Here is a 21254-nt window from a genome sequence, read left to right on the forward strand (position 1 = left end):
ACTGAGAAGGATCTTAAATTCCTGCCTAGGTGTTTGTATTCTTTTCAGTTTTGCTCGAAATGACCCAACACTTTCTTCTCCATGGTAATTTGATAACAGGTAATTCTGTGCTTATTTTAATCATTTATGTTTACAGAAACCCCTATTTACTATAGCTTTGTGCCATTCGAAGCTCCTAATGGAAAATGGTGTAGGCTCTTCCATCTGTACGAGCTCCCTCCCTGTTTATGAAGCTCCATGCTGAGCTGCATTCCTGGGGAGAAGCAAGTTAGCTGGTCCATTCAGTCACAGAGCAGCTGAACGTCAGGCACAGTGCTTAACGGGAAACGATTTCTGAAGGACAAACTCCGATTTGTAAAGGAACACAACTTCAATAGCATGCGATGCTTAGCAGGTACTATGGATATGGAGGGAGGCTGAGAGATCAGGAAAAGTCAGGCAAAGCTCATTTTGGTGTTGGCAACTGAACCGTCTAGTCTTCTACTCCCAAATGCCAGTGGAATACATTAGGGATCTTTCTTCTCTCATTTTTGTTCTTGGAGGATTGGAAAAAGCACGGGAAGTGAGGCGCTGCCACACTCTGGAGTTGCTGCTGCATTTTGGACAGCAGGTCAGAGGATTCCAAAGTAAAACCAGGATAGCACTCGAAGCCCCGCCCTTGGTCCTTGGCAGCCCTTGCCCCTCTCCATTTGATGCTCATTTTTCACTTCTGTGATTTTGCTCTTGGCCACATAAAGTAAAGACATTTGTAAGATCTGGTGCCTACAGAGTATTGAGCCCAAGGCTGAGAACACAAAGCCATAGTTCTTGTCCTCAAGGAGCTTAGTTTCTAGCAGGGCACAAGAGTCCCTGCTACCAGCTGAAGGGAGTGCCTGGTTGGTAAGGGCCAGACACCCAGAGCAGTGCATTGGGGCACAAGGAGCACAGGTGGTGGATACAGTTTCAGCACTGGGGATCTTCTCTTCACTGGCTCAATTAGAAAACCTCAGAGTCACCCTACGTTCCTCTTTGTCTCTCTCCAACATCTAACCTATGAGTGAATCCAGCTGGTTCTACCTGTAAAATGTATCCCAAGTCTGACCACTTCTCTGCATCTGCAGCACCATCCCCTGCCCAAGCTGCCATCTTCTCTGCCTGGATACCGCGCAAGTGTCCTCCCTGCCCCAGTTCTGCTCTCGACCGCCACCGCTCTTTATGCACACAGCACCCAGAGGGAATCTCTGAAAGGGTGTGTCAGACATCAGGTCAGGGCCTCCTCTGCTCAGACGTTCTGGCAGCCCTCCAGGGCACTGGATCAGACCCAGTCTCCCGTGTGGCCCTGCACCTTCTGCCCTGCCCTCCTGCCCTGCCCCAGCCTCCTGCTCAGGGCACTATCCCTTGGTTCTCTCTGCTTCAGGCACACTGGCCCTCTTTGGAGTCCCCACAGCCAGTGCATTCCCCGTGAGAGATTCTGCACTCAGGCTCTCCACCTGGAGAGCTCTTCGCTCTGATTCCGTGTCTAGTTCCTTTGAATCATTCAGGCTCCAGTCAAACGCTGTGTCCTCAGAGAAGCCTTTGCTGACCACACAGTCAAAGCAGCCTGACCCCTGAGTATCCCCTAACACAATCCTTGATTTCACTGTCTTCACATCATGTGATGTCACCTTTTTGGTTGGTTTGCCTGCTGCCTGTCTCCCCACTGATATGTCAGCTCCAGGAGGGTGGGGGTCTTCCCTGTTTGCCCACCACAGGGACCCCCATGTCCCTGGGACCTAGCATAGTGCCTGGCACACAAGTAAGTGCTTCATGGGTAGTTCATGAATATCTACAAGGTTCCTCCCAACTCCTAGCATCTCTGATGATTGTACGATGCTGAAAAAACTCCTTCAGCCTCTCCAACTCCCCGATTCAAAGCTCAGTCAAGACCACCCTTCTGCATGAAGCCCCCAGACTCCACGACCTCATGGCTCTCCTTGACCTTGAACCCCTTGCAACAATGAAAGGCTCCCCCAGCACAGGCGCTGCTGACTACTCAGTGTCTGGTGGCACTCCTTTTTCAAATGTGTACCTGTTAACTTTAAGTCCTTAGTGGCTCTTGCAAACATCTACACGCTCACTCAAATAAATTGATAAATTAAACAAAAGTAGAATTAGCTTCCACTCATCTGGGCACAATGATTTTCTTTCCAGTGAGTTGGGGTTTTTCTCTATAATTAGGGTATACCGATCTGGGAGGCTGAAACAGGCTGGCGAGCTTTTCAGATGAAACAGAGAGGGAAGGATTCTAGGGCTATGGCTGGCCTCGATGGCCCCTTGTTGAATTAGAAACAGGCCCCTCCTCTGAGTATTCATGGTCATGTGAGGGCAACTGAAGCTGCAGCCAGCAGAGTGCACTCCGGAGTCCAGCTCCCACTTGGCCACTCTGATACATCGCTTTGGGAGCAATCTGGACAGCCCAGGAGGGAGGGAGAGGGCAGGGGGCGAGCCTAGGAGACAGGGCAAGAGAGAGACGGGGAGGCAGCAGAAGAGCATGGCAGTGTGCTCCCTGGCACTGGCCCTTTCTCCCTAGTGGCCCGGCTGAAGGCAGAGCAGGAGGAACGCTCACCAGTGCTGCCTGCTAAGGGGTACCTGCACGAACCAGGCATGGCAGGGGCCAGCGGCCTGGAAGGGGCAGCGGTTGGGAGCACAATGGTAGATCAGGCTCTTCGCCATTCATGGTTTGGGAGAAGAGAAGCAGGAGGGAACCAGAGATTGACCAGAACAGAGACAACAGGCCACGTGATCTTCGGAGGAGTCTCTGGGAACTTCTGCTGCACCTGGCACTAAAGGATCCAGGAGCTGACTGGGCAGGCAGGGAAGGGAGGAAATGGGAAGGTGGGAGGAGCTAGGAAGGACAGGCTGATTTAGCCTTTAGGGGCAGGGCGATGTGTGGGGCCACCAGCTTTAAGAGCATACTGCCCTTTGGACCTCCTGGATGAGGACCTGGAGACCGGGGATAGTGTACAAATGGGCATGCTTGGGGCTGGCTTCAGAGGCCGGAGTGGTGGCTGGTGTGTGTGGCGGGGCAGTCAGGGTATGGACCAGAGGTTTCAACACAAAAGTAAAGAGACACATGTAACCAGCAGAAATGACGGGGAGCGGGACACATGCTCAAAAATCTCAAGAATCCTGAGGCCTCAGCGGAGGGGAGGAAGAGCTTTTCAGCTGGAAAGCGTAAGCATCCCCCGGTCCTCAGAGCCACCGGGTAGCTACGTTAGAGGCATTTCTAGGACGGTCAACGTGGTGACAAAATCCTTATTAGCCCTTTTTTTTTTTTTTTTTTTAACATTCTTCTCTTTGATTTCATTAGAGCGACAGAGAAAAGCCAAGAGTACAGTATTTAGAATAATAGAATTTGAGATTTTTGTTGAAGATGCAAGAGGTGTATCTGCCGTACAGGCCTGGCTGCAGCTGGGTGCCTGTGTGAAAAGACCCTCATACCAGATCTGCCTTGTGGTGTATGCAGGGAGGCCCATCCTGGAGGCTGGCCCCATGGGAGGGCTCTTCTCAGGGACCTAAGGAATTTGTTTTATTACTGTCTTTCATTTTAAACCTTAAAGATTCACGCAAGAGTAGAGTCTTGCATACTAAACCTCATATATATAAAACCAGCTTCAACAACTTTGGACATTTTGCTGATCTTGTTCCATTTATCTTCTCTGTCCCATTTTTTTGTTGTTGGAATATTTTAAAAGCAAAGCAACTCGTAAACATTTTAGACTCTGGCTATAAACACGGCAGCAGTTTGAAAACAGAACTACAAAATATTATACCAACAAGATTAACAAAACTACTTTAAATCATTTAGTTCCAAGTCCATATTCAATTTCCCCCAATTACCTCTAAAATGTCATTTAAAAGTGTATTTGTTGCTTCAGGATCAAGACAAGATCCTCCCATTGCATTTGTTCAATAATTCTAGTACGTTGTTGAAATTCCCTAACAGTTTCACCCTAGAAGGGTTTTTAAGAACTTCAAAGGCTATTTAATGCCCTGCACATGAAAACACCCTTCCTGTTCTTTCTATCCAAGCTCCAGGAAACCACATCCTATTCCCTTGCAGGAGGAGGGGAGTGAGGATGGTGTGACCACAGGGAGTCTGGTTCCCAAGGACAACAGAAGATGCCTGTGAGTGTTCTAAGCAGAGAACCAGCGGAGGGAAAGCAAAAGGGGAAACCGAGCTTTGCTCATAAATGTAGGAGGTTCTCAGCCACCTAACTTGGTGAACAACCCAAATACAGCCTAACCTACAGGAACAAGGAAATGTCAGTAGAATCAGTAGTCCCTTGATACATGTTATTAACTTCAAGCTTGAAACTGGCGATGGTATCTGCAATTCTAGGTCAGAGGAAGGTAAGCCAAGGCCTTGGACAGGGCATGGGATTTCAGGAAGCTGGGAAGTGAAGCCTGGAGGGAAGACCACTGACCTCTGACAGTAAAGCCCTTGAGAAGCAGATTGCCTGCCAATTTATGTATCAGATAGAAGCACAGGAAGATGGAGTCAGTAAGAGCGCCTTTTATAATGAGACCTGAAATCATTTTCTAAAGCAACAAGTGGGACATCTGTGGTGGCAGCTGTCCCTGCACTCGGCACTGCCTCCTGAGTAGGGGCAAGGCAGATTTGGGATTTACTATTAATATTAAGTGAGCATAATGTTGCAACATATGCCATACTAATACATTATATAAATTAATAATGATTTTACAACATGTAATGTAACAAAAATTTAAATGTACACAGAATCCAGCTTGGAAAGGACACAAAAGCACTGCTCAAATGTGATCTCATTATGAGGAAACCAGAAACAAAGCTGTCTCCCAGATGCTGACTGATGATGCTTAAATATAGAGACGGAAGACACTCAGCAGTGCAAGGTACTTATGGAGGGACACCGGAACCATGGTCCCCAATACACGGCCACTCCCACGTGGCTTTAGGATTTAAATCTCTGCCCCCAATCTCCCAATCCCAGGTTAGGCAGTGGGACTGGTACCTGTAGTCTCTGGGTTGGGGTAGGGGCTCTTATCCTCATTTTCATTGGGCTGGAGGTCATCCATGTTGATCTAGACAGTCACAGGGGAGAAGGAGGAAGAATTCAGTTAGATATGTCCACAAGTTAAGAGGCTTGCAGTAGCCTTGAAGTTGCATTTTAGTCAGTGACTTCGCTCGAAAATAGGTCCTTGTCACTTTGCATATCCCCTTCAAGACATCAGCAGATGGCTGGGATCCAGCCAATCTGCCTTCTCTTCCTCCTCCCAGCTCTCCTGTTCATCCCCACTGGCTTTCTTTCCACTGGGTGTCCTTCTTTCTCTCCTATTCTCCATGGGGTCTGGCCGGGGAAGGCTGTGGCCCTCCCTCCCCAGCACCAGCCTCACAGCTCCAGGAAGGAGCCAGCTCCTCACCTTGGTGGTGGGTGGAGACTCTCCGTCAGCCGTGATGGATTTCAGCTCAATCTTCTCCTCCTTGGATTCCTCCACTGCCGGCTTCTCCATCATCTCTTGTTTCTTCTCTGGGCTGGCAGTCCTGGCCAGTCAGCAGCAGAAAAAATAAATGGCTGTTTACTGGAGTGATAGGGAACAGTGTAGGAGGGAACCGTCCTGTGGCCTTTTGGGGCCAGTAGGGGCTCCCTGGGTCTGAATCCATCTTCCTTTTTCCAGGGCACTTCTCGTGTACAGATCAGTCACAAGCGCTACGGGGCTGAGCCACACCTGCTCTGCCTGACACGCAATTGGCCTCTTGCAGCTCCAGAGATGCCTGGGCCGCCAAAGCAGAAAAGGATGGCGGATCTTCTCTAGGATTGGCTCCTGGAGGAGCTCTGCTCAGTGCCTGACAGCTGTGTGGCCTGGAACTGTCCCGTCTAGACAATGATAGGATACAACACAGGGCCCCGTCTTGCCTTCCTAACACTGGAGATGAATCATAAAGTAGTGAGGAGGACTCCCTCCGTAAGCTGGAGTTGGGTTTCCCAACTGAGTGGTTGCCTTTCTCTCTCCCCACCCTACACTCCCGCCACCTATCACAGCTTCTCAAAAGATAATCCCAACAGGTGGAGAATATGACACCATTGTAGAGACTATTATAATTCACCATGGTCCCTATCAGAGCGATGCTTAGGAATTAGGAGAAAGGCCCAACCTAGGGAGCCCCAAACCCAGAGTCCTCCTAGGAGGGACAGCCAACACAGACTGGCAGTCAAGCCTCTCTCTGCCACCAGTGGGATGACATTCCAGAATGGGAGTCCTGGAGCCCCAGGCCTGGGCAAGCTTAGAGGGTTACCTGGCCAGCTTCTTTCTCTCCTTCTCCTCTTCCTCCTCCTTCTGGGCAGATGTGAGGCTCTCAGCGTCAGCCAGGTTGTCCACAGCAATGGCCAAGAACACATTCAGTAGGATATCTGTTTGCGTCCATTCTTAAAGAAAATGACCCTTGGCTTGGGGTTTTGGTGGGCACAGGGCGCAGAGGGGTGTAGGACGTGCAAGGCAGAGCTCCTCAGCAGAGAAAGCTTGACGGTGAATCACTTTGAGAGAGTCAGACCCCAACAGTGTTACTCCCCTCCCCTTGCTCCCCATCACCCTCCTAGCTACCTGGAGCTATCTAGAGGGATGAGAACAGGCTAGCCTGCACACTGGAGCGGGCGGGAGTGAGGCAGCAAGCCCTGCCTTGCACTTTAATTGCTGGGTTTCATGATTGGTTTCCCCACTGAGATGACTGGCTGTAATTGACATTATAAACAGCATTGTCTCTAGCAGGATGCAGAATGCTCTTAAGAGCGGTTTATTATAACTAGGCACTGAGGGGGTGGCTTGGCATCTCTGCCAACTCTTAATGTGAGCCTGCACACACAAAGACCCTTGAAGGGTCCGGCTGGAGCCAGCCAAGGCTCGGGAGTTCCCAATGAAGACAGTTCTTTGCCCTTTCTCCCCACCCCACTCCACCAACAGAAACGCTGTGGGTCAGAGAAGTGCAGAATCAAAGAAAGCATAGCTGGAAGGGGGCTTTCAGTTTGTGAAGTCTGACCCCCAGCCCCAGGCACCCAGACATTCCTATCATTTCACACACAGGGAAGCCGCAACCCAGGCAGGGGAAGAGGGGCTTGTCCAGAGAGGCGTCTGAATGTGGTAGGGGCTTTGCATGCATGATCCCATTAAAACTCCCCACGACCCTTTACGTAGTAGGTTCTATGATTCCATCGCCACATTTTACAGACACTGAGGTAGAGGAGAGGTCACCCAGCTGGGAAAAGAGGAAACCTTGTCTGCTGGCTTCCATGACTGTGTTCTCTGCACTGCCTTAACTGGGACTTGGCCCAGTGCTGTTCCCATGTTACCCCTGACTCTGGACGTGACTCTCTCAGGGTGGTGAGCTGGGGAAGAGAAGCAGCACCTGTGGTTTGTGACCCTGGAAACCCCACCCCCGAGCCAGGATCAGGAAGGAGCTTTTAGGGCTGTGTGAAGTCTGGGCAGCTCTGCCTGTGACTCCAGTCCTGGAGAGCAGCATCAGAGGGAGAGGTGCTGACCAAAAAGCAGGAGGGGAGCTGAAGGTCATCTGAAGGACAACGGCTCACCCTCCCTTACGGAGCGCCCCGCCTCTGCGCGGACGCAGCGGCCCCAGGGCAGCCGGCCCGTGTCCCTACCGCAGCCCGTGTGAGAGGCTGCGCAGCGCACGCCGCAACGCCAGGGGGCGTCGCTCACCTACAGGACGCCGAGCGCACGCCCGGAAGGGTTCCGGAAGGTGAACCTCACCTATGGCAAAGCTGCAGGTTTCCACCCAGACCCACCTCCGCCGCCATGGGGTTCTAGGCTGGGTGGTGTGAGCCCGAGCGGGACCGCCCGGACCTGCGGGGACGTGCCCGCTTGGCACTGTGCTGCAGGCTGGGGGCTGGGGGCCGCAGGGGTGGGGGGGCAGCAGCAAAGGATACAGTTTCCACAGATGAAGAGGATGATGAAGTAAATACAGACTAACATCCCTGGAAAAGAGGGGCCGCCATAAGCCATGATCCCATCATACATCACCGAATTCCAGTCCTCCCCGGTCAGGATCTGAATGACACATTCCCACCAATAAGGGACACAGCGTTAGACCAACAGCAAACCCGAAACCACCCTGCCCTGCCCCACTACGTCAACAGAATTGTTCAAAATTTCCTTTCACTCCTTTCCCTCCTCCTGGCCCCCGATCCTCCTCCCCAGGGGGCTCTGAGCTATTCCACTGTCCTTACACAAAAGGCCTGGCCACTGGCATAATAGGATTTGAAGGGTGACTAAAAGGGCTTTTTGGCCCAAAGATCTCTGACTTTCTCCACACATGCTTGAGCTGACCATCAGCTATTCCTGGGGGTAAGGCATCAGGGTCCTTGTGCAGTTGTGTGTTTGCTGAGACAGCCACATGCTACACCAGCTTTCCCCAAACATTCGTCACTTGAAGATTTTCATAGCATCTACATGTGATTCATTTTTACCTCAATCTACTTTTAAACTTAAATAGATGCCACTCTGAGTTTGCCCTAAGCCAAAATATCTATGAAATCACAAATTTGATGGGCCAGTAATATTTTTTTCCTGGGACAAGCATGGTGGGTAGGAAAGCCAGGGTTTCGTCACCCTCTCCCCCGCTCAATAAGATCAGTCTGCTTTTCTTTGTTTATGTTTTGGGCTTTCATGGAGAATTTGAGTAAAGGATTCCATGATAAGAAGGCTTTCTTTTTTTTCTTTTCTTTTCTTTTTTTTTTTTTTTGAGACAGAGTCTTGCTCTGTCGCCTAGGCTAGAGTGTGCAGTGGGGGCGGGATCTCAGCTCACTGCAACCTCCACCTCCTGGGTTCAAGAGATTCCCCTGAGAAGGCATTTTTAAACCACTTAGATTGTTTCCCCTAATGGTCCACCCACTAGTGGAATTCCACAGCAGATGGGGACAGGGGAAACTATAGAAAAAACTCAAGACTCTCGCAGGCATGGGCTCTCCAGGGCTGATCTAGGCTGGCTGTGGCTGCCTGGTGAAAGGGTGCAGTTTTCCATACTCCCCCCACCACCCTGCCACTCAACCACCCCGAGTCCGAATCCCAGGAGAGAAGAGTCCGTACCTGAAACACAGTGAGGAGGGACTGGGGGAAGTTATCAAATGTGCTCCTCCGGGTCTGCATCTCATCAAAGTTGAACTTTCCTCCAAAGAGCTGCATCCCCAGGAGGGAGAAGATGATGATGAAGAGGAATAGGAGAAGGAGCAGGGAGGCGATGGAGCGCACAGAGTTCAGCAAGGATGCCACCAGGTTGCTCAAGGAGTTCCAGTACCTGAGAGCCAACAGGAGGGAGGTCAGCACCCTGCCCCTTGCTGTCCTCCCCATTGTGCCTCATTCTCACAACTGCCCACTGCAGGTTCTCAGAGGAGCTGCCACTCTATGCTCTTTTTTTTCCCTGTCTGGGGGGAGGGGTGTTGGTGGTGGTGTGAGTTGCCACCCTGGAGGGAGTTAATTCGAGGTGCCAGGATGACTAATCTGTTGGGGAAGAGACGGCGGCAGTGGTCAGAAGCCCGTGACCTAGCTCTGCCGGTTACCTGCTACATGTGCCTCTGGCAAGACATTTCACTTCCCTGCCTTCTGCACCCCCATCTGAAAAAATGGAGGCAGCTGTAGCCCTTGCCTCATTAGGCTATTGGCAGAATTGTGTGACACAATCCACCTTTCCCCAAAGAGCCCCCTGGAGAGTGCTTGGCACACAGTTGATAAAGGTTGGTAATTATTGTTGTCGCTGTTGGTCTCTAAACAGAAAAAAAGCTTTATTTTTATTTTTCCCCATGAATGCCTGTCTGAGCTCAGCCTAGGCAGCAGCTTTCTAGCAGAGGCAGGAATTAGGTCACCCAAGGGTAAGAGAGAGTTCATGGCTCGGTGAAGTTTCCCAAGTTGACCGCGTCCTAAGAATTGTTTTTTCAAGGGCCTTTGCTCTTGAGATTCTGATTCATTAACTGTAGTTTGGGGCCCAGATATCTTTGTTTTTAACGAGCGTCCTACAGGATTCTGATCGGCAGGTGAGTTTGGGAAATCCTAGATTGTAGCAAACCTGTCACACCCACGGGGGCAGCTCAAAGCACGAGTCCTCTGAGTGGGCAGGAACTCGGTCCTGAGTGGACATGGGCTTTCAGTGGGATCCCTGGGGAGGAAGTCCCCACTCCTTACAGTCCTGGGGCCTCTCTCCACTATAAATACAGAGATCCTGGCAAAATCCCTTTCTCATGAAAAAGTGGGAGGGGAAACCTACTAATGACTGCCGGATGCTGGGTGGGCGCCTGGGTGAGGGTCCGCTCAGGATCAGGAAGTGCACCGTAGCAAAAGGACACGGCCCCGAAGGGAGCAAGGGCAAGAACAGGACAATCTCATTTCCCTCTGGCCCCCTCTGGCCCACCTGCCTCCTAGGTCACTACCTTGAGAGATTCCCAGCTTATCACCAATCCAGACAGTGGCTTGCTTTTGCTGCTTCTGTGAGTGACATGGAAGCCACTCCCACTGCAGCCACAGCCTGGGCTCATCTCTGCAGAGAATGGTTCCATACCAAGGGACAGAAGCAGAGGGGTCATAGTTTGGATGGCAACATGAACTTTTCACCCACCTGCAGCCTCGAGGGCACCTTTGGCCTCCACAAATCCAGCTTTTCCTCACTTCTATTTTGCCTGCCAGCCATACCCCCTCTGTTGCAGAACATTAATATACGTTTATTTGTATCTGTTCTATACAGTCTTATCTCACTAAAATAGGCTCTAAATTTTAGACGGCAGAAGATGGCAGGGTTTTTTCCCCTCCATCTTCCCCATCTCTGTCCTTAAATAAATTCTGCACAACCCACTATGTGTGATGGACTGCCTGGAGCCCCTGCAGGCTAGAGGCTGTAGTGATCTGCTTAAAGAAAAAAGTAAGAGAACCTCTCTGGGGGTAGGACACCCTCCCCTCTTACAGCTAAAGCAGTTTTCCCAAGCCTGCCTGGTGATCAACACCAGTAGAGGTGGCTGGGCACAGAGGTGGGCTGGGCACGGTGGTGGCTCATGCCTGTAACCCCCTTTGGGAGGATTGTCACTTTAGGAGGTCAAGGCAGGAGGACTGCTTGAGGCCAGGAGTTCGAGACCATCTTGGGCAGCACTGTGAGACCTCATCTTTAACAAATTTTAAAAAATTAGTTGGGTGTAGTGGCGCATGCCTGTAGTCCCGCCCACTGGGGAGACTGAGATGGGAGGATCACTTGAGCCCAGGAGTTCGAGGCTGCAGTGAGCTATGATTGCACCACTGCCTTTCATCCTGGGTGACAGAGTGAGACCCTGTCCTAAAATATTAATTAATTAATTAATTAATAATAATAGAACAACAACAACAACAAAAATACCAGTGGGGTGTGTTAGCATTTCCTACATCCTGATTCCAGGTCCCTCCCTTGCACTGTGAAACCCTAATCTCTGACTCTGGGGCTGGGGTAATCCTCACGCAGCCAGTTCAACACTTGCCAATACACTGGGAGTTGGGAACCAGCAACTTTAAGCATATTTATAACAAGAATTTCCAGCTGTATCCGAGGGAAGAGTGTCTGCATGTGTGCTGAAGTCACAAATCCTCTAGAGATCCTTGGTATGCTCAACCGTCATGGAAGATTCTGGAAAACCCTTAATGGCCATGGAAGGTTGAAGCCTTCATTTTCATGAAGTAAAGAGGCATGTGGGAAATAACTCCAACTGGGATTATACCTGAGACTCAGGTATGTCTGACAGCCATGGGGACCAACGAGAGCTTGACAAACAGGTCATGGCTGCAGACGGAGAGGGCCAGGTGCCATCAGCAAGAAAGTCTGGGGGAGGCCCCAGATGAAGGGCAGCTGCGGGGGGGGGGCCCTCCTGACTTGGGAGCCCCTTGGAATGCCTGGGGCTCCAGGGAGGAGGCAGCTGTGGGCCAGGAACAGATCCAGTCTCTAAGAGGGGAGAACGCTCCTGGGAAGGCGGAGATGGAGCATGGAAACTGGCAGGGATCTCCCAGAGTGACGGCCAAAGGCAAGGACGCGCGTGTGGACACAGAGCTGGGTCTGGAGGAACACCCTCTGCCCACTCTCCCTGCCGCCCCTGCCTCCCTCAACCCCTGGGGTGTCTGGGAAAGTCTGAGCTGCACAACACTGGGGTTCGTGCTCTGACAGAGCTCCTGCTTCCTACCTATCACCTTCCCCATCTCCAGGAAACGAGAACCATAGCTTTTGGCTCAAAGCAAAGTCCTTGGAGTCATCTTCCTGACTCTCTCACACTCTGCATCAGCAAATCCTTCTGCGCCATCTTCAAAATGAGTCCTGACTTTGGCCACTTCCCACCGCCTCTCATCCTCACTGCCTGGACCCCCGCTCCGGGCAGCTGCTCTCCAGGCTGCAGGAGCAGCAGGTGTTGCTATGAGGTGAGACCCACGAAGCCTCAGTCTTGCTTCAATCACCTCCCCTTCTCCTCTGGGTCAAAGCCAGAGTTCTCCCAAAGGCCTGGGAGATTCTGGCCCCAGAGCCTCAGCGACCAGCCAGCTGCACTCCCCTCCCTCGGGCCCCCTCACTCTTTCTCCAGCTCCCACACACGCTCCTGCCTGGCCAAGGCCAAGGCCAAGGCCATGCTGCTGTCCGTCTTCAGCAGACGTCAGTGGGGTTCACCCCTTCAGCTCCTTCAGACCTCACATCTCCCCTGGCCACCGCTGTATCCCTCATCACTCTCAAAGAATAATTACTTCTTTGCTTATTGTCTATTTGCCCTCGCCAGAATGTGAGGCCATGGGAGAGGGAACCCATCTGTTACATTTATATCCTTAGAGCTTAGAACAGTGCCTGGCCCAAAGTAGGTGATGAGCATTTTGTTCAGTGAATGAATGAAGCTTACTGTTCGTATGACACATCGGTACTTCCTGGAGGGAAAGGCAAGGGGCCATGGAGTTGCATGGTTGCTTCTGTGCATGTGTGTTTGTGTGCGTGTGCACTTAAGTTGAACACACTTTGCCAGTGAGAAGTAGCTGCCTGCCCTTGCTCGCATAGCCTTCCTATTCCCACAGCTTCCTTACATCCGTGGGGAGGGATTTTCTGAGATTCCTGACTGTTCCATTGCCAGACCATGCATCAGACTAATATGTATCAATTTGTCCTACAGAAAACAGAGTTTCTGTGGCTTGAGCAACCCCTGGGGTAGGATTTCCAGATCACTGTGAAGGTGTGTCACCTCTGGGGAAGAACTCACATTCTCAAATTCACTGGTCCCAGTTTTGAGGGCATAGATCAGTCTCCGTTTAAAAGATGAATTGGCACCAGCCTACTGTCTACATGAAAAACACCTGGGGTGAAAGATACGTCCTGGGGATCAGTAACATAGTGAAAACATGGCTCAGACAGACAGACAGACAGACAGAGACATGGTTGTTTCTGCTGTTTGTCTTCAGCCTACTGTTGCTTCCCATTCAACAGGGAGAAAGATGGGGTTGGGCCTGAGGCAGGCCTGCCACCTGTCCTTTCCTTTCCTTTGCAGCAGGATAAAGAGGGCAGGTTGCTGCCCGGGGCCTGGCATCATGAGGGGTGCTCAGCTTGCTGAGCAGAAGGCTTCCATTCCTAATGTGCAAATTATCAGGGATGTGTTATGTGCTCATCTAGAAGATGAGACAAAGGAATTGCTGAAATGACGACGTGGCAAAGAATGCTGATAGAGTTCAGAGGAGAAAGGCTGAATTCCGGAGCCTGGCAGGTCTTGGCTGGTAGCAGGTTGAGGGTGGGGTCTCACTATCACTGACATGGATGAGATTTGAAGGTGTCCAGGTGGCAGCCTTTGAGGTGGGCAGGGTGACGTGAAACATCACTTAAATAAAGCAGCTGACGGTCCTGCAGGTCCTCACACTCCCTCCTCTTAATGTGGTCTGATGGCTCGCACAGCTATGGCCTGAAGATTGGATGATGGCCTCCTATCCTAGAATCGCCCTCTCTTTTTAGGAAGATTCACTGGTGGTAAACTAGAGGGGTTAATGGCACACTCACAATCAACTGAAGCTTTTTTCCTCATTGGTCAAAAATATGAAATACACACGCTCATACACGAACAAGGCAAGAGCTTTGGAGAGAAGCAAGCAGCAGCAGAGCAAAGCGCTTCATGTCTGTTGGCCACAGACCTCATGGAGAAGTGGAAAAATGAAGCACTGTCTCATCAGAGTAGTGCACACACATGCCCACAGATGCACAAGCTCACACTGAGTACTGTGGGCTCTACAGCAGATGCCCAAGCTCACATTCAGTGCTGTGGGCTCTACAGCACCCGGTGCAGGTGTCCGGCTCTAGATCACCCCCCAGACACTCCGCCTGTGTCGCCATCCTTGGCATCAACTTTCCCTTCCCATTCTCTGGCTGCTGGAATCATTCTCGCCAAACTGTGCGTCCTTGCTCACCCCATCCCCCATCCGACCCACTCGGCTCACTGTTTTATCCTTAAAGTACAGCACATCTGAGGGCTTTTCATCACATCAAGTTCTCTGCCACCTAAATTCTCTCCTTCCCTCTACCTTCCTACTCCCAGCCTCCCTTTAAGCCCTCTCACTTGCTGACCGCCATGTCACTTCTGCTACCTCTTCCCTCTGCCTCTCCTGATTTAAGTTACCACCATCTGTTCAGAAACCCTTTTATCTCCATTTGTTTCCCCTTCTCTAGGTCTGTCTCTGGGTTTGGGGCTCTGTGGAATTCTTCCTCCTCTTCTGTAATATAAAGAGACCTGAGCCTTCCTTGAACTGGAACTTTCATCTCGTGAACCTTTTGCTTCAAAGAGCTCAGGGCCAGCTCCTTTACCTTTATTCTAGGTACAGAGCAGAGCATGGAGCTTGCCATAAATAAGAAATCTTCAAAATAACAGTAGCCACCACTTTCAGATGCTCTGCAAATGTTCCACCCCGTTCTCTCTGTGTTCCAGAGAAGGTCATAACTGACTTTGATACCTGCCCAAAATGCTCTCATCCTGAAGGCTAAAAAAAAATTCTTAGTTTCGGTGGCAAGTGATCTATTGTTAAAAGAGCATTTATAAAGCAATCTCCTGTGGTGAATCTGTGTGGCTGGGGCTTCATGGGAGGCAATGGAGGGAGGAGGAGTGAGAGTCAGCTGAGGCCACCTGGGGAAGCAGGTAGCATCCATCCAGCGAGTGAGCACAGGAGTGGGTGTCCTCAGAGCAGAGCTTCCGTCAAGTTGAGCCCTGGCCCCTTAAGACACAATAGGACTGGGAGGGATTAGTATGCTCAGAGGTGGAACTGTATATGCTGGGCTAGGCCTGGAGGAGTCAAGCAGAATTCTAGAGTATTTTGGTCTGGGATAGCCTGGGCCTCATCTACCGGCTCAGTTTCTACTGGTACCTGCCCCAGCTCCCGTCCCTTCTAGCAGGCTGGGAAGACCATTTTGTGGTTTCACTTTTGAGGCAAGGGCTGACTTGGTTAACAAGTTCAAAGGTCTCGTCTTCCCTGTTTGCAGCAGATGTCTTGGTCACATTGAGAATGGAACCTGCATGGGGAGTGTAATCTGGTCAAGAGGGCAAGGTGGTCTGGCCTGGACCTGGGGATGGCCTTAGCAGTGTGCTTCTCTGAGCTTCTGGGCCACAGGGCCCTAGTCACCCAGTGTCACCTAGTTGGCCCCTCCAACCACAGTTGTGTCAGGGCTAGGGAGTCATCCTCACCTGCATCTTCTTAATCTTTCTCCTAGTAGGTGACACCAGTCCATTTCCATTCCAGAGGAGAACCACCCATTGTGTTGACAGCCACACTGCAGGCTCTGGAGTCTGAGCTGCTTTTGCCATAGACTCCTGCCAGGGAACTGGGCCTCTGCCAAACAGACCTCCTTAATAATGGCCCTCAATGAGCTCAGAGGCTCCAGGGGGCCTGAGAAGAGTGGGGGCTAGAAGGTGATGGGAGAGCTGGGAAGGTGTGGGCTGGATCTGCTGCTTGAGGCCAGATGCTGGTGGGGACACGAAGACATTTCGAGCCTGGGGGATGTGCTAACGGCTCTCACCCGGAGCTCCGTAGGGCCCATATGTGGCCAAGATTCGGGAGCCAATCCGTCTGTGCTGAATCAGCCCCAGCTCCCACTGCAAGGCCTGGGAAGGGAGCTTCAGGGGAGGAGCAGCAGGAGAAACAAAGAGGGACTGAAGGTGTGAGAGGGAAAACAGCAAGTACTAGAGGGGCCTCACTGCACGTGAAAACCAAGTGTGTCAAAAATGAGATGCGATTAGTAAGCTGGTATCACGTCCGATTGAATCTGTCTGAAGCCCTTCTCCCACCCCTCAGAATATGTCAGACTGGGCTGACAGAGAGTAGACAAACTGGATATTGAATCTGGGCAGCACTGAGAGCCACAGGTGGAAGAAGCCAATCCATCATGAGGCTGGAAGGCCCACCGTACTGGGGCATTTACTCAAAGAAGACAAAGATTCTGGCCATGTGTATGCCCCACTGTTCTCAATGGGCAGGAATCTCATCTTCCTCAATCTTTTCTATTAAGTAATTTTCTTATAGTCTAGTACAGTCTTCCTGGCCTTTTTTTTTTTTTTTTTGTCTTGAAACAATAAGATGAATGATACGCATACATGTAGCGTACTCCTTAAGGTGTTCTCAGGTTTTGACAAGACACAAAAAATATATGTAAAGAATTCATTTTCCTCATAATGATATATCAAAGACATCTGCTCCCTTCAGGCATCATGGATGAGTAGTAAGTCCACCATTCATAGAAGCATTTTGTAATGCAAGTGACCGAGTGACGCTATTATGTTACAAGGACAATATTAATTGTTTTTTATTTTTGTGAGGCGGAGTCTTGCTCTGTCACCCAGGCTGGAGTGCAGTGGCCGGATCTCAGCTCACTGCAAGCTCCGCCTCCCGGGTTCATACCATTCTCCTGCCTCAGCCTCCCGAGTAGCTGGGACTACAGGCACCCGCCACCTCGCCCGGCTAGTTTTTTTGTATTTTTTAGTAGAGACGGGGTTTCACCGTGTTAGCCAGGATGGTCTCGATCTCCTGACCTCGTGATCCACCCGTCTCGGCCTCCCAAAGTGCTGGGATTACAGGCTTGAGCCACTGCGCCCGGCAATTGTTTTATTTTTTAAAGAAACTATTCACGAACTTTGGAATTTCAGCTCTCAGTAATAAATTACTTACTGTACACTGTCCAGCTGCTCTGGATGTACCAGTGTGTCATGACCTCAGGGTGGAGAACCACTGATTGAGATCCCTGTTCCCGACTCTTGGGCAACGGGCCCTGGGTGAGGGAAGAGCAGCCTAGAATTCTAGAATTCTAGAAAGGGAGCCATGAATCCATGTGTCCACCAAGCATTATACTACTCTGAATAAACAGCCTGTCTTGCATTGACATTACCGCTTTTCAAACATACACAGATGTGTAGGAATTTAAATTTAAAAGCTTTACTGAATTCATAGTAGCTCTTACCTTGATGTGTTTTCTCAGTCAAAAACTATCAAAAGTACCATCTTGACAGAATTAGAGACCACAGTATGGAGAAGACAGTGGAGATGTAAGAATCAAGTTTTTTGGCTGGGCAAGGTGGTCAGCCAAGTGGGAGGCTCTCTTAAGACCAGGAGTTTCAGACTAGCCTGGGCAATATAGTGAGACCCCATCTGTACAAAAAATAAAAATATCAGCCAGACATGGCACTTATAGTGCCAAGTTACTTGGGAGGCTGAGGCAAGGGGGTAGTATCACTTGAGCCCAGGAGTTTGAGGCTACAGTGAGCTATGATTATGCTACCACACTCCAGCCTAGGTGACAGAGTGAGATCTTGCCTTGACAAAAGAAGAGGGAAGAGAAGAAGAAGAAAAGGAATAAGAAGAAGGAGGAGGAGGAGGAGGAGAACGAGGAGGAGGAGGAGAAGGAGGAGGAGAGGAGGAGGAGGAGGAAGAGGAGGAGGAGGAAGAGGAACAGGAGGAAGAGGAGGAGGAGAAAGAGGAACAGGAGGAAGAGAAACAGGGGGGGAAGGAGGAGGAGGAGAAGGAGGAAGATGAGGAGGAGAAGGAGGAGAGGAAGAGGAGGAGGAAGAGGATGAGGAGGAGGAGGAGGAAGAGGAGGAGGAGGTGGAGAGAAGGAGGAGAAGGAGAAGGAGGAGGAGGAAAAGGAGGAAGAGGAGGAGGAAAAGGAGGAAGAGGAGGAGGAAGAGGAGGAGAAGGAGGAAGAGGAGGAGGAGGACGACGAGAAGGAGGAGAGAAGGAGGAGGAGGACGAGGAGGACAGGAGGAGGAGAGGAGGAGGAAGAGGAGGAAGAGGAGGAGGAGGAAGAAGAGGAGGTGGAGGAGAAGGAGGAGGAAAGGAGGAAGAGGAGGAGGAGGAGGAGCAGGAGGACGAGGAGGAGGAGGAATAAAGTTTTCCAAATGCACATGAAGGGCAGTATTTTAGGAGAAGAAAGCAGACCAAGAGCAGCAGTAGGAAATTAGGCCAGTGGTTCTTCAAGTGAGGTCGGTCATTGGACCACCAGCATGGAACTCTCTGGGAGTTGCTGGCCAAAATCGCTAGAGATGAGCTCCTTAATGAGCTCCTTCATGGGTTCAGCTAGGTTTAAGAATTGCAATCACTGGTTCAGACTACATTGTAAAAATAAAAAAAAAAAAAGAAGACATTTCTTCTACATATGAGTAGCAGCCAGACGTTGCAAAGTATTTTCCAAGATATTTTAAAAGGAGAAGAACGCATGCACTTGTCTGATGGCAGGACCATGCACAGATGACTCATTTCAAGGTTCAGCTGAAGGGACCACGATGTCTACTCCCAGCCCATATTTTAGGCATTTTTCTTGGTCGCTGTCACCCAGTCCCAAGGCTGGGGCTGGAGACAGGCTTATGGGATTTCCCAACCTCATTAGTCTCTTTGTTGCTTTCTGAAAACCCCCAGAGGCTTTGGAGACTTGAAAATAGGAAGATGACGGCCTTTGCCAAAGTCACTTTCAATTAGACAAGGATTTTTTTTTCTGTTTATAGACTTCATAGAGATCTGATAATACTACTACTCTTTCTTGTGGAGGGACTACAGGAAGCTCTCTGATTAAGATAGATTTTGAAAAATGGTTTCTTGGCAATATCTTCAGATTAGAAATAAATTGGTGATTAAAAATAGAATAAATGTTAAATCTTTTCAAGATGTCATAACAATATATAGCAGCAAGATTTCTTTTCTATAGAAATATATATATAAAACCCAAAACAGGGACTTTTGAGAATTATTTAAGAGGCATTGAAAACTCCAAGTTAAAAATAGCTTTTACCAGACCCCAGGAGGAGCAAGTAGAATCGGCAATTATGTAACAAGAACCAGGGCTTAAAGATCCTTTAAGTCCTGTCTCAGGGATCTAGATAAGACAGGTCAGCTCTCAGCTCTGCGGTGCACAGCAGTGGTTAGGAGCACAGCACCTCAAGTCAGACCCACAGACCTGCCTTGCCTTTTAATCCCAGTGTTACCTCTGAGCAGTTTTGTGACCTTGGGCAACTGACAACTCTCTAAGCCTCAGTTTTCTCATCTGCAAAATGGGAATAAGAATACTAGCAGCCTGCCCTCATCCTCAAGTAGGTAGTTGGGAGGATGACTCAAGCTAACATTCGCAGGCCTCTGGCTCACCCTGTCTGGCACAGAGTAAGCACTGGTGCATGGTAATCACTGCTGTTATAAGGATTTCTATCACTTTTACTGTAAACCAAGGACTTTCTGTAATGCCAACATATTCAGGACACTTAGGAAGAGCTCTCTTTCGATGGGGTCAGACAGGGAAAGAAGGCTGTTGCTTAGGAGCATTAAACTTCTGGATTTTAATCGTGTGTATCCGTTAAGTCCCTCATCTGAGATTCAACCTTCTCCAGGAGCTATCTCCTGCTCCCAATTTCTCACAGCAGGTAATTCCGGCACCCACCACACTTTGCCAGCTCATTATATTCTGTCTTAGATTTTCCTTTAATCTCTTCATGTGCACAAACTCCATCTCCCCAACCAGACTATAGGTTTAGTTCATGCCATACACCTTATTTTTTGATTTTTTCCATCTCTCTGAGCTCAATACACAGTATATACATGGTGGGTAAATAAGTAAGAATAAGAATATGTGAATAGGTAGGTCACTATTAGCTCTCTTCTCCTTCTTCCAATAATAGCAGTCATAATATTAGATTAATAATAAAAGCTTCTGCATATTGAGTCCTTTCTGTGCACTAAATGAAACACTTTAAATGCCGACCTCCCTGGACCGTCTACAACACCATGTGACCATGCTCTGGGTGTCTGCCAAGAGAATTGTGATGAGAAGAGTAATACCTAGGGACACTTTCCAGCCTCACTTAGCCAAGTTCAGAAACATGGTCTAAGTGATCAGCTCCAGATCCTGAGCAGAAGACATCAACCTCCATCCCTTTTCACCCATCACAATCCAGCTGATGGCTTTAGAGCTCCTGTTATCAAAGCTTCCCCAAAGCAGAGATTTTGGGAGCTCCCAAAGCAGAATTTTAAGGACAAGGGATTTGTACCTTTGAGGGGCACAGGCTGAAAATTCCTTCCAACTGTTTCCTGTCTGTCTTCTAAGGTTGACCATAATGCACATTAAGAAATGTATATTATACTGCAAGTCAAGTCTGTATTTCAACTTTTTTTTTTTTTTTTTTTTTTGAGACAGAGTCTCGCTCTGTTGCCCAGGCTGGAGTGCAGTGGCACGATCTTGGCTCACTGCAAGCTCTGCCTCGCAGGTTCACGCCATTCTCCTGCCTCAGCCTCCCAAGTAGCTGGGACTACAGGCACCTGCCACCACACCCGGCTAGTTTTTTTTGTATTTTCTTTTTAGTAGAGACGGGGTTTCATGGTGTTGGCCAGGATGGTCTCGATCTCCTGACCCCGTGATCCGCCTGCCTTGGCCTCCCAAAGTGCTGGGATTACAGGCGCGAGCCACCGCGCCTGGCCGACCCTCTGATGTTTTTCTATTCTATTTCATTCTTTCTTTAAAAATGATGCTTGAGAGAATGTGAAGAAATTGGAACCCTTATACATTGCTGATGGAAATGTAAGATGCTTTAGTGTCTTTGGAAAACAGTTTGACAGTTCCTCAAAATCTTAAACATATTGTTACCAAATAATCTAGAAATTCCACTCCGAAGTATGTATCCAAGAAAAACAAAAGCGTACATCTATAGAAAGACTTGAACATGAATGTTCATAGCAGCATGATTCATAGGAGCCAAAACATAGTAACAACCAAATGTCCATCA

The 21254-nt window shown here is 49.7% G+C and overlaps 1 protein-coding gene across 19 annotated transcripts in view; it reads right to left on the reverse strand.

Moving 5' to 3' along the window:
• CACNA1C (calcium voltage-gated channel subunit alpha1 C) overlaps window positions 1-21254 on the reverse strand; it is a 639436-nt gene that overhangs the window by 101902 nt on the left and 516280 nt on the right. For all 19 annotated transcript variants that reach the window (XM_025400899.1, XM_025400905.1, XM_025400901.1 and 16 more), the window contains exons 14-18: window positions 9094-9301; window positions 7935-8055; window positions 6296-6410; window positions 5422-5542; window positions 5013-5082 (exon numbers count right to left, since the gene is read on the reverse strand). In XM_025400899.1, coding sequence (XP_025256684.1) covers window positions 5013-5082; window positions 5422-5542; window positions 6296-6410; window positions 7935-8055; window positions 9094-9301 — 635 coding nt within the window. The remainder of the gene's footprint in view (window positions 1-5012; window positions 5083-5421; window positions 5543-6295; window positions 6411-7934; window positions 8056-9093; window positions 9302-21254) is intronic.

The sequence above is a fragment of the Theropithecus gelada genome, chromosome 11, assembly GCF_003255815.1.
Source record: "Theropithecus gelada isolate Dixy chromosome 11, Tgel_1.0, whole genome shotgun sequence".
NCBI lineage: Eukaryota > Metazoa > Chordata > Mammalia > Primates > Cercopithecidae > Theropithecus > Theropithecus gelada.